At 42.4% G+C, this 11,981-nt stretch overlaps 1 protein-coding gene across 1 annotated transcript in view; it reads right to left on the minus strand.

Annotated features, from left to right (window-relative positions):
• Positions 1 to 11,981, minus strand: part of PICK1 (protein interacting with PRKCA 1) — a 624,859-nt gene that overhangs the window by 96,945 nt on the left and 515,933 nt on the right. The window contains exon 4 of the mRNA XM_072421156.1: positions 10,132 to 10,260. Coding sequence (XP_072277257.1) covers positions 10,132 to 10,260 — 129 coding nt within the window. The remainder of the gene's footprint in view (positions 1 to 10,131; positions 10,261 to 11,981) is intronic.

Genomic DNA, 11,981 nt, shown 5'->3' on the forward strand with positions numbered 1-11,981 from the left:
TACCCCAAAACAAACACCTTAATCCAATTACCATGCAAGTTGTTCTGCAGATGTTGAATGTCCAAGACCAGAAAGTGTGATATTTGTTGAGCTAATTTGTTCTATTAACATATTACCATCTTCACTCTCAGGTAATCTGCCTTAATTCTGACACACATATTATTGCTAAGTGTCTGGCTAAAGTCCCATCACTCTATTGGTATACCATATTCAAACCTTTAAAGAATTTGTCAAAAAAATCCAGGCGGGATTACGTACAGATCTAGAAGCAGTAAAGCAGAAGGTGTCAGCAGTTGACACTAGAGTATTGGCCATGAAATCCTCTGCTAGCAATATGCGATCCTTGTGACCACCCTTGAATCTGCTATGGGGGATGTTAAATTACAGCTTACTTCCTTACTGCTCCACACTGATGACCTGGAAAATCGCAGTAGGAGAAATAATGTGCCTCTCAGAGGCATCCCTAATGCAACAGCTAATGCTGACCTGTACGCTACTGTGACAACCATTTTTAACATGATTCTTGACCGCCCATTAGATACGGCCATTGAACTTGATTGTGTACAGAGATTGCGCAGTATCCAAGACTGTAGTTCCAATCTGCCCAATTATGTGCTGTGCAGTGTCCACTACTACACTTTAAAAGAGGAGATTATGAGGAAAGCTTGGCGGCAAGGTCCTGTGGACTACGATGGTGCAAGTATACAGTTACTACTGGATGTCTCAGCGCACACCTTACGTATGCGCCATGTACTTCGCCCACTGTTAGTTGATTTGTTCTGCGGGGGCATAATATAGATGGGGCCACCCATTCCACGTGTTAGTGACAAAAGGAGGAGAGACATTTGCTTTACACCGCCATGCACAGCTTCCTGCGTTATTCTCTATGGTAGGAGTGGATCCAATTTGTATTCCAAACTGGCCGGATTTCCCTACAGAATAAGCGGCCTTTCTGCTGCAAAACCGCAGGGTGGATTTTCTCTGGAGGCCTGCGCGTGTTGATCCACGAGGAGAAAGGAACAACCCGGGCCCCACAGCAAGTGAACCCTGATCCTCAACCCTACTATGATTGGTGCCTTCCTGGGGGCACTGGTTTATGTCCTTCTGGTATTGATGTCAAAGTTATCTGCCATTACAGCTGAACTGACGTGTTTTATGCCTGCAAGTTCATGTGGCTAATGTTTTTGGGTTTGATAGATTTGTTGATTAGGGTAATATACAATAGTCCATTATTATTCTGATGGAGTGTGACTATAGTGGGCAATGTACTTTGCGGTATACTGAGCTGTAACCTCCTCCCTTGGAGTTTCACTCCTCCCTACAAGTTTAGTGATGTCTTTTGAGATTAGTGGTGTTGCCATATATGACTGGGCTGCCAAGATATAGTAGATACTGCAGTGTTACCGGGGCACTGGGGGGCCAGTGGTTTATGGTCTATTTTAGTTATCTGCATGGCCCTACTTCCCTAGCCGAGAAGGCTTTATCCGACAGCTCAATGTACAACAGATGAGTTTTATATGGTAACAGTCAGATGGTGCTAATTGGATTTTCTTGCTCTACCATTTTTTTCTCCTTGCTATGTATGTTCTGGGTTATTTATGCCCTAAATGCAAAAGTGCTAATAATAATGTCTAGGTCTACCAATAACATTGACAGACACTGAACGACCAGTCCATGGTGAGTGGTGCCTGAGCAGTAGAACTGCCCAAAAGGGATGCCTCTGGAGGCGAGGAGGTGGGCTCTGTTTCGAACGCTTACTACCACTGCTGTTGTTTGATACACCGTCTGGCTGTGGACTGTCTTGAACAAAAACGACTGCATAATGGTTTATACATAGAGGTTTTTTGATACGTTTTTAGGGGTAAATATATTATCCAAGATGGTTTCTTCCTTCTTATCCCTGATTTATTTGGGAGACAATATTTGTTCTCCTTTTATGTAACCAAGATTTTTACTGATGGTGGATTTTAGAGTTTTAGTTTATTAAAATTAGACGCGGTGGAGGAGGGTGGAGCCATGCCTAAGTTGAGTTCTACTTTCCCCCACTAGTTTGCTCCTTTTACTGTTGAAACAGAAGCCAGATACTTAATTACATTAGTCCTATCTGGTGGGCTCCAGCTGTGTGTCTGGAGCATTTCCCACCTTCCTCATTTTCTTTCCCCCCCCCCCCCCCCCCCTCTTTTTTCTTTTCCTTTTCTTGTTCTCCCCTTCCTCCATTTTTCTGTTTTTTCCTTCTTTTTCTTATACCTTCCCATCCTATGTGTGGTCTTAAGCTTACCCTTCGCCCTCCGTGCCTTTTTTCCCTTAACTCTCCCCCTGTCCCCAGTGGAATTGTAAGTTAAGATTAGGCTTTTCCCAGCACCCATATGCCCCTAAAAATTACACCCATCAACGTTATTTAGTTGGCCCTAATTCCCCAACTAGGTGCTCAGTGGTCTTAAATTCCCTCAATCGCCTAAAATGTCAAATAGCGTTTGTACAGGAAACGCATTTCTGCCATGATTTGATTACGCCACTTAAAAAACGCTGTTTTCAGACAACATACTATGGTTCATCCCGACTCAAAGTCTAAAGGTGTCAGTATATTTATTGATAAATCTCTCCCTTGGACGCTAGTCACTTTGAAGGTGGACCCTGAGGGGCGATACCTCTTAGTTAAGGGGAAAATTCACTATCAATTATTCACCCTGTTTAACATGTATCTTCCGAATACTAATCAAGTATCTTATTTGGAAGAGTTCCTCGATGTTGCTCATATGTTTACAGAGGGAACGTTGGTGGGGGGGGGGGCAACTTAAACTTGGCATTGGACCCAGTCTTTGATGTGTCTAGAGGGGCTTCTCACCTCCCTCACTCTGTTCTACAGCGATTAAAGAGTCTTTTGCATCTCTGTCAGCTTACTGACATCTGAACATACAGCACCCTAATGAGTGTGACTACACTTTCTACTCTCCTATGCCATCTCCTATGTACAAAGTTCAGAGATAGGCAGTATGACATTTTCTGATCACGCCCTGATATCGATAATGGTATCTTCTGATGTTTCCTCCCCAGGGGGTAGTCCTTGGCGTCTAAACGATTCACTTTAGTCTTCAGGTGAATATGGGACTCATTTAGAGGGAGAGATTTTGGCCTTTTTTGATAGATTTGGGAAGCCCATAAGTGTTACGTGCGCGGTCTGTTGATATAGCAAGGCCAAAGGGTTAAAAAAGAGCGTCAGCATCAACACAGCTACTTAACATAAATGTGGTCACTCTCCGGACACGAAAGCCCAATTAGTACCGTGTTTCCCCGAAAATAAGACCTACCCCGAAAGTAAGACCTAGCACTATTTTGTAAACCTGCCCTAATATAAGACCTACCCCGAAAATAAGACCTAGGTGAAAAAGAAAATAAAAGCATACATACCGGTAAATAGCCAAAAAAAATATAAGACAGTGTCTTATTTTCGGGGAAACACGGTAGAATTGAAGAAGAGTTAAAAGGGCCTGTACCTTTGTACCTAGCATACAATCAAGTTCTGGTACACTGCTACATCGTTCTCAGGATATAGCCGATTCTTTTAAGGATTTTTACTCCAAGCTATACAACCTCAGGGGACATCCTGAGACATGCCCCCCAGGCACAGTTGATGCAACTATACAGGACTACTATCTGGCTGTCTCTGGTATCTCTAAGATACCAGAGGGCGCCTTGGCAGCTTTGGATGCTCCTATCACCTCAGCGGAGTTGCAAGCAGCTATTACTAAAGCATCCACAGGTAAGGCACCTGGCCCTAATGGTTTACTCTAGCTTACTAATAAGCGGTTCTTCCCTCAACACTCGGGACCATTTCTGGCGGTCTTTAATGCACTTTCATCAGAACATCCTTTGCCTGCTGATTCCTCCACGCCTCCAGGCCCACATCACAGTCATCTTGAAACCTGACAAAGATGCTAAGTTCTGTGCAAATTATCGCCCGATATCACTCCTGAATAGTGATATTAGGCTTTTTTCTAGCATTTTAGCACATAGACTTACACCTATTCTTGGATCACCTTATCCACTCAGATCAAAGAGGTTTTCTCCCACTAAGGGAGGCGAGAGACAATACTACTCGCACGCTTAATCTAATACACTATGTAACCACACACAAAATTCATTTGCTGATTTTTTTGGCAGACGCAGAAAAGGCTTTTGACCTTGTGAACTGGGTATATATGAAACAAGTCCTTTCCCACCCATTTTCTATCACAAATGGCAAAAGACAAGGCTGCCTGGTATCTCCCCTACACTTTTTTTTTCTGCTTCTCAAGCCTCTATTAGGTCATATTCGCAGGAATCCAGATATCAAGGGCGTTAGAGTAGGCTCCATTGATCACAAAGTTGCTGCCTATGTGGACGATCTTCTCTTTTATATTACTGCTCCCCAGGTGACCATTCCTAAACTGAAGGAGTTGCGTCAATATGCCCAGTTCTCCGATTACAAAGTTAACCTCCAAAAATCAGAGGTATTGGACATTAACTTGTCAACTGAGCTTCGGAAAGCTCTATACCCCTCCTTCCCGTTTAAATGGGCGCAGAGTTTTATAAGATATCTGGGCACTAACATTCCTGCTGAAGAGTAGTTGAGTGCTGAACTTTGTACCACTCCTTAACGTAATGCATAGAGATCTTCAACGATGGAGGGAACAGGCCTTTTCTTGGTTTGGACAGTGCAATATTTTAAAAATGAACATCATGCCACGTCTTCTTTATTGACTCCAAACGTTACCGATATGTATCCCTCTCCATTTGTTGCATAAAATTCGCTCTGAATTCCTGAAATTCATCTGGAACATTGACCCCCGCCCCGGCTAACAAGTTTCTTCTTCGACTCCCGAAAGATCAAGGGGGGATGGCTTTTCCAGACCAGATATTAAAACACAGGGAAGTACATTTGACCGGCATGGTAGAATGGTGCAGACATGGCAGCTTTAAGGGATGGGTGAACCTAGAAGACTCAATGTCTCTGATAATGATAAGTGTGGCGCCATGTCTCCTATACTGGGACACCCCAAGTTCCCAACTAGTAGGAAAGACCCGGTGTTTAAGATCTGGATTAAGAGTGGTGTTTTTAGAGCTACCCATTTCTTGCACCATTACACCTGGTCCAGTACAGAACAGCTTCAGGTTGATCACTCCCTTCCTTGCCTAGATATATGGAGAAAGATACAATATCAACACTTTATTTTGTCAATGCCGCCAGCACAGGATTTCAATCGCTCCCTTAGCCCTCTAGAGAGTCTGTGTTATTGGGGATCCCTTGAGTGGAGTGCTCTCCTATATGTGTAAATTGCAACTGACAGCCCATGATTCCTCTGTGCCGAATTTGGTTACCAAAAGGGAGAGAGATCTTAACACTAAGTTTACCAATGATCAAATAGATCTTATGCTATATTATGGACACAAGACCTCTATTTGCAACCGGGATCAAGAGACTAATTACAAATTTCTCACCAGATGGTACAGAACTCTTGATCAGCTAGCAAAGCTTTTTCCACACACAAGCTCAGTGTGTTGGAGATGTGGGCGACACACAGGCACGCTGTTGCACATATTTTGGAGCTGTCTGGCTTCATTCTGGGCAGGTGTCGCGGACATTGTACAAAGACTGACAGGAGTGTTGATATGAGACAAATTGGAGCTTGCCCTGCTGCATGTATTGGAAATGTTGAGGAAACGCTATAAAAAATGTTTACTGCGCCATCTATTAAATGTGGCCAAGGCCTGCATCCCCCCGTTGTGGAGGCAAACTACTCCGCCCACTATACAGCATTGGGTGACCAGGGTGAATGATATACAATATATGGAAGAGCTTGTGAGATCAGGGAATCGATCCTCACGTGGACCAGTACGTACCTGGTTTTATTGGGATGACTTTAAGACCACTGCAGATTATTTGCGGTTACTCCGCCCATCGGCATAAGGTCCTGGCGCTTACACTGTTTGTCCCCACGTCCTGCCTCCCCCCTCCCTCTCTTGCCTTGTCTATCCCCCCTCCCTTTCTTACTTATCCCCCCTCTTTCTTTCTTCTTTATCTTGTTCTCTCTACTTATTATAAAATCAGTGACCAATGAAACCTGCAACAAGATTGCTAAGTTCCTATAACAGAAGGACTATTGAGTAATTGTTTTCGCTACCACAATGTGGCATACTGTATATTGTTTCTTTATGTCTTTTTTGCAATGTATATTATTACAAAAACGGTATGCCTGCTTCATGTTTATATCTCATAATGTTTTTTACTTATGATGGATTGAGGTCTGTATATGTCCGTTTTTTTTAGTTTCTAATAAAAATTAAAAAAAAAATAAAAAAAAATCCAGGCAACGTTTGATTGCCTCATGGGACCAGGAAGGAATTTTTTCCCTGTTGGAGTAAACTAAATAAGGTTTTTTTTTTCCTTCCTCTGGATCAACTATGTCTATGGGGTTTTAATCTGGAATATGTTTATTTCGCTAGTGATTGAACTTAATTGATTTATGTGTTTTTTCAACCTAACTTTATAAAAATATGTGAATTAAAAGTAGAGCTAGAAAAATGGAAAATGTATTACTGTAATTTTTCATCAGCATGTCAACACACGAGAGATTAATCCCTTTTCACTATTACACTAAGAACCTAACTAAATAAATGTATCTGGATTAGATGAGAGGTAGGTGCAACCTTCGAGCGGAGGCGGAGCATAAGCAACATAACTGCGCTGTCTGGAAAGAAAGGTGGTAGAATGCAATCAGGCACCCAAGATAATCTCTTAAACTCCTCTGGCCACAATGACAGCCATGAAAAGGGCTGCCTTAAAGCGACAGCAGGCCTAGTGAGATCTTGATGTAGGTCTGAATGTGTCGGATACAGGCAAAATCGAACACAAGATGTCACACCTCTTCCTTGCTAAAGCAGGCGCGTCTCTCCTGTGCATGCGGGCAGTTCTGACTCTGGGCGTGGCTACACTAGCAAGCTTTATCAGCTTCACCGGCCGATCAGGAAATAGCTTCCCAATCACCCCTGGCTATTTAGTTAGCTCACACACTGCACTCTGTGTTCATGCAATGTGTCTCTATTGTGCCAAGCCCCTAGTTCTGTGAGCTAGTTCCTGTTCACCTGGTGCTTAAATCAGTGTTTCCTCTGTCCATCTCCTGTGTTATCCCCTCGTTTTCCAGTCTGTTGGTTCCCAGCCAACTTCCCTGTGCTGTTCCAGTGTTCCTGTGTCTGTGGATATCCCTGAGTCACCTGTGCCTTCTGTTGCTTCCAGTGTCTAGTGTGTCACTAGTGTCTGTCTCCTGGATCCTTGGCATTTGACCTGACCTCTCTTGCTTGCTGCCTGCCTCGACCACCACATTCCTCGACCGTCCTTCTGCTTTGTGATTTGGTACTGTGTTTTGCCCACCTTGGTGTGCCCAAGGACCACAACCCGGCAGTAACCAGCGGCATAACATCCTCACCATCAGAAGCTCTGGAGAAAACCTGGTTACTGCTTGGACTCTGCGCCTTGGCCCTTCTCAGAGCTCACCTCTGTGCAAGTCATAGCACCCCCTAGCGGTCCTGTCTCTCCGTGCATGGCACAAAATAGGTCCGGACCGGTCCCCCTTCTTGTGATCTAGCTTCTCGGGGGTTTAATGCTCTGCCATTTTTGTAATGAATTAAGGTGTCAAGTGACCAACAGTAACTGGTAAACATCTGCATCCCGACCTTTCAGTGTGTTGAACCCAAGTCCTACCCCTAAAGAAGTTCCAGAGTAAGTTGCATTTGTGGGAACACTGCTCCAATAGTGCATGGCAAAGCCTATTGCATTAGGTAACCATGGTGACCCTATGGATAACGCACCACATTATGAACAAGTGCTGGATCTCAATGAGCTCTGTGGCAGTAACACAAATCTTGATCCAGGAATCAAAGGTATGGTAAATCAAAGAGTCCTGAACTTTTGATTGCTGGAATTAGAGTCCAGAGTGCTAGTCATGGAACGCCTACTAGCAAGAAGAAAGCAAAAGCTTGAAATTGCAAAACCTGAATATAAATGGTATTGGTAATAGTTTTACTGAATTTCATATGGGTTTTCAGCACCCATCCATAGCAGGATAGGTGGAACCACCTTTGCCTTTTAAAATCCAGACACCAGGTGCTGCTTTTTTGTTTGGATGCAACAGGGGATCTTGTGAGAATAAGGAGTTTGAAATAGGAAGGCACCTGAACACACATTTAGGAGCATGCACCACAGCCTTCTAAGCCAATTAAAGATAACTGCTAAAAAAAAAAAAAAAAAAAAAGTCAGCTCCTTTAAGAAACACCTAACCATGACCCTATGGTTTGCTGCCAAGGAAAAACCTTGAGATTAAGTTCCCCAGTTTGTGGTTTGTCAATGATACAATAGGTCCACTAGTGGAACGAAGGAGCATCGGCCCACAGTCGAGGGATTTCTGATGTAAGATTAAAAACACACTTAACTTTAAACCTACAGATCTGTCTGTCTGTCAGGAGGTTTCTTCATTTGGGTTCCGAGTTGTCCCGGTATTAGTCTTCGGCCCGGTGCAGAGAAAGCGCTCTCTCTGACGGGTTCTTCTTACGTCACCCGATCGCGCACTGCACATACGTGAGATCGGCAATTTTTTTTTTCTATTAATGAAAGGGCTTCTTCTGGGTGTAATGAGGGCATGCACAGAAGGAGCAGCCAAGAGCCTCCCGGGATGCATGATGTAGGTATCCGGGGAGGCTTTGCACTCCCATTCTGTCTTGATTGCAATCAAGACAGAAAGGGGAGGTGCTGCACTGAAGAGAAAAAAAAAATTGTACTTTAAAAGGGTTGTCTACCTTTTTATGTAAAGTAGAATTTTGGGTTTAGGTCCGCTTTTAAAAAAAATCATTTTTTTTTTTATTTAAACATCATAGGATATAGACTAGAATTTAAATATAATTAGCTGACATGGTAATGTCAGTTCTCAGAGGAACCTATTTATATGTTGAAAAGAAAAAAAACTATTAGACCTTTGGAGGCCATTCCAGTTTCAGTATATTAGAACTGTCACCCTTACTGAACTGGGCCAGTCTTATAAGGCTATCTGCCCTAAACAAAGTGTCCCCCCCCCCAGTTGCTCTTGCTGGCATCTGATGCAATTGCTACCTAACCGATTGACAACTGAGATCTTTACTGTTCATTCACCATAGAATGCTGGTTTTCAATTCCCTTCTGGAAGGGTTAAAACCTCCATTGGAGCACACTATGTCATAGTTACCATTGAGACCTTTCTGCCCATGACTTTAGGGTATCATGTCCTCATGAATGACATTGTTTTGAAGGCTTGTCAGATTTTTACCAGAATGGTTGGTAGAATGTGTTTTGTTCCAGAACAACAAACTGTCAGGTTCTCTTCAGGCATTTAGCACAGGATCACATGAGGCGCAGGGTCTGAAGTGACACCAGGTCTTCACCAGGTCACCCAGCAAAAGGTGATGGGCCAGTAGCCTTGAGACCACCGGCCTCTTTGCTGATGGGGTCATCCTACCTGAGGGAGAAAGCTGGAGTGGCCTCGGTGTGGAGACAGGCGGCACACCAATGGAGACCAATTGTTATACGTTGGCTCTTTGGCAAAGAGCCAAAACAGATCTACTTGTATCATTCAAGTCCTCCACCAGGTGTGAGATTTGAAGCAAACACAAAACTTGACAGACTCAGTGCAATCCTGTCTGCAATACAAGACACACTTAAACACATGTTGGTTGTATGTCTGCACATAGTGCTCCTGTAGTCTGCTCTATCAAGAAAAAAGTATGTATTCACATATTGTGTCTGTGGCTCCATATACAAGAATCCTATGGCATACATGAAAGATATAAAGCTTTCATTGAAGTGTCTCACCGGCATACCCATTCTGTTTTCTTGGGTAGGAGTCTATCAGTATAGCGCATCTTGACTTGGCAATTGGTCCACTCTTCCTTGTAAAAGCACTCAAAACCTGTCAGATTGTAAGGACATCTCTTGTCCCATTTTTAGTTTAGTTTTTAAATCCAATAAAGAAGTTTTAAAAGAAAAACAAAAAAAGAAAACAATGCTACATAGTTACATAGCATCCCGAGAGTTGTAATTAAATGCTGGAAAAAGTGGATTGAATTTACCTTAACATTCTGGATCATTTTGGCCACCTCTACTTTAGTTTTTCCTTTCACAGACTTGCCATTCACCCCAGTAATTTCATCTCCAGCTGCAATGGTCCCATCAAGTGCAGCAGGTGTATTGTCGAACACCTTTAAAAGGAAAAAGTAGCATTACGGCAATATTGCACATGTTCACACTAGTGATTTAGGTTTTCAACAGAAAAAGAGCCTAAAATGGTTTTGTATGTGTAACAAAGGATATATCTCTATGTATGCCAGTGTCAAAGCAATGTACAATTTGTGTCTCTCAGGCCAGCTAACACTGAAATCAATAAACATTTTGGCTATTTGTAAAGGTGAAATTCTTCCAACTGGAAGCAATGTAACAGGCATTTATCCCACTAACCATCACAATAGTGTAAGGTATGTGGATGTATGGGTTGTGGCCTGGGTTTATTAGCACCCAAAAGTTGTTTCAGGGATTTTCACCATCAAGGTTGAGAAAGGTGGATTTATGCCATCAAGCAAATGCATATCTCCTCCCCTTTATAAGCGAATCAGCAGATGATTCAAATGGGTATCTGGCATGTTGCCCTTCAAAACTTATCTGTGCAAAGAAGCAAGTAAAGATAATGAAACAACACAGATCGAGCTGTCACAGAATAAACGCAGGAAAAGAACTCTCCACAGCTTTTAAAGAAAGCTACATGGACAGAATGAAGCTTTGTTACGGGATTCTAAACTTTCACAGAGTATGACAGTGGGACTGACAGCTCTCTCTTTTGATTTTGCTTTGGTAGCTCTCTTAATTCAAACCCTTAGGCAGGCTATTTAGTAAGAAGAAGTGGCCATTCTTCACCTAGAGAAGTTTTATCCCACATTAAAAAAAGGAAAGTCCAGTTATTTTCTGTTTAGGATTATCTGGATCAGTGTCTAGATGGAGACTTGTTTTTGTATGACAAATGTAATGTAATTTGTCCTTAGTACCAGTGAATTGATGTACAATCAATTGATATATTCAATATAAGTTTTCGTTTTGTGCAAAAAACCCTGCTTTCTTCTCTCTTATTCTCATTGAATTGTCTTTATATCAAGGGTTAGCACACAGTTTGCAAAAGAACTTATGTATTTGGAGGTCTCCACCAAAATAACTATTCATTAGCTTTGTACTAGTTTGGAATCTGATTGATTGCTTCTGTGGACAGGTGACTTTTATTCAGCTACTGCATCAAGCTTGGATGAGGAGCACTCCCTTACAGAGGGTTCTCCTAATCTCAGCTCATTACCTGCATACAGGGAAGACAACAGGGAGCCTGAAATGTTGCTGGTTGATAGGGAATCAAATACCTTTTTCACTCACTACAGTGCAGGTCAAGCTCTGACTTTTGAGCACTAGGTTTTTGAGGGATCTTTTGTTGTTATTCTGTCTCTCACAGCTACAATAAACCTACCATCACAATTATAGACTGATGATTTCTTTGTCAGTGGGCAAACATACAAATTCAGCAGGGGATCACATACTTCTTTCCCCCACTGTATGTCAGAAAATGAGAGACATCAGTTTGACCTACAGTTAGGTCCAAAAATATTTGGAAAGAGACAACTTTTTTCTAGTTTTGGGTTTGTACATTACCACAATTTATTTGAAACAACTCAGATGCAGACTTTTAGCTTTAACTCAGTGGGTTTGACAAAAAGATTGCATAAAAATGTGAGGAACTAAAGCCTTTTTTTTTTAACACAATCACTTCATTTCAGCAGCTCAAAAGTAATTGGACAATTGACTCAAAGGCTATTTCATGGGCTGGTGTGGGCAATTCCTTTGTTATGTCATTATAAATTTAGCAGAGAAAAGGCCTGGAGTCGATATG

This window comes from Pyxicephalus adspersus, chromosome 8 (assembly GCF_032062135.1).
Source record: "Pyxicephalus adspersus chromosome 8, UCB_Pads_2.0, whole genome shotgun sequence".
Taxonomy (NCBI): Eukaryota; Metazoa; Chordata; class Amphibia; order Anura; family Pyxicephalidae; genus Pyxicephalus; species Pyxicephalus adspersus.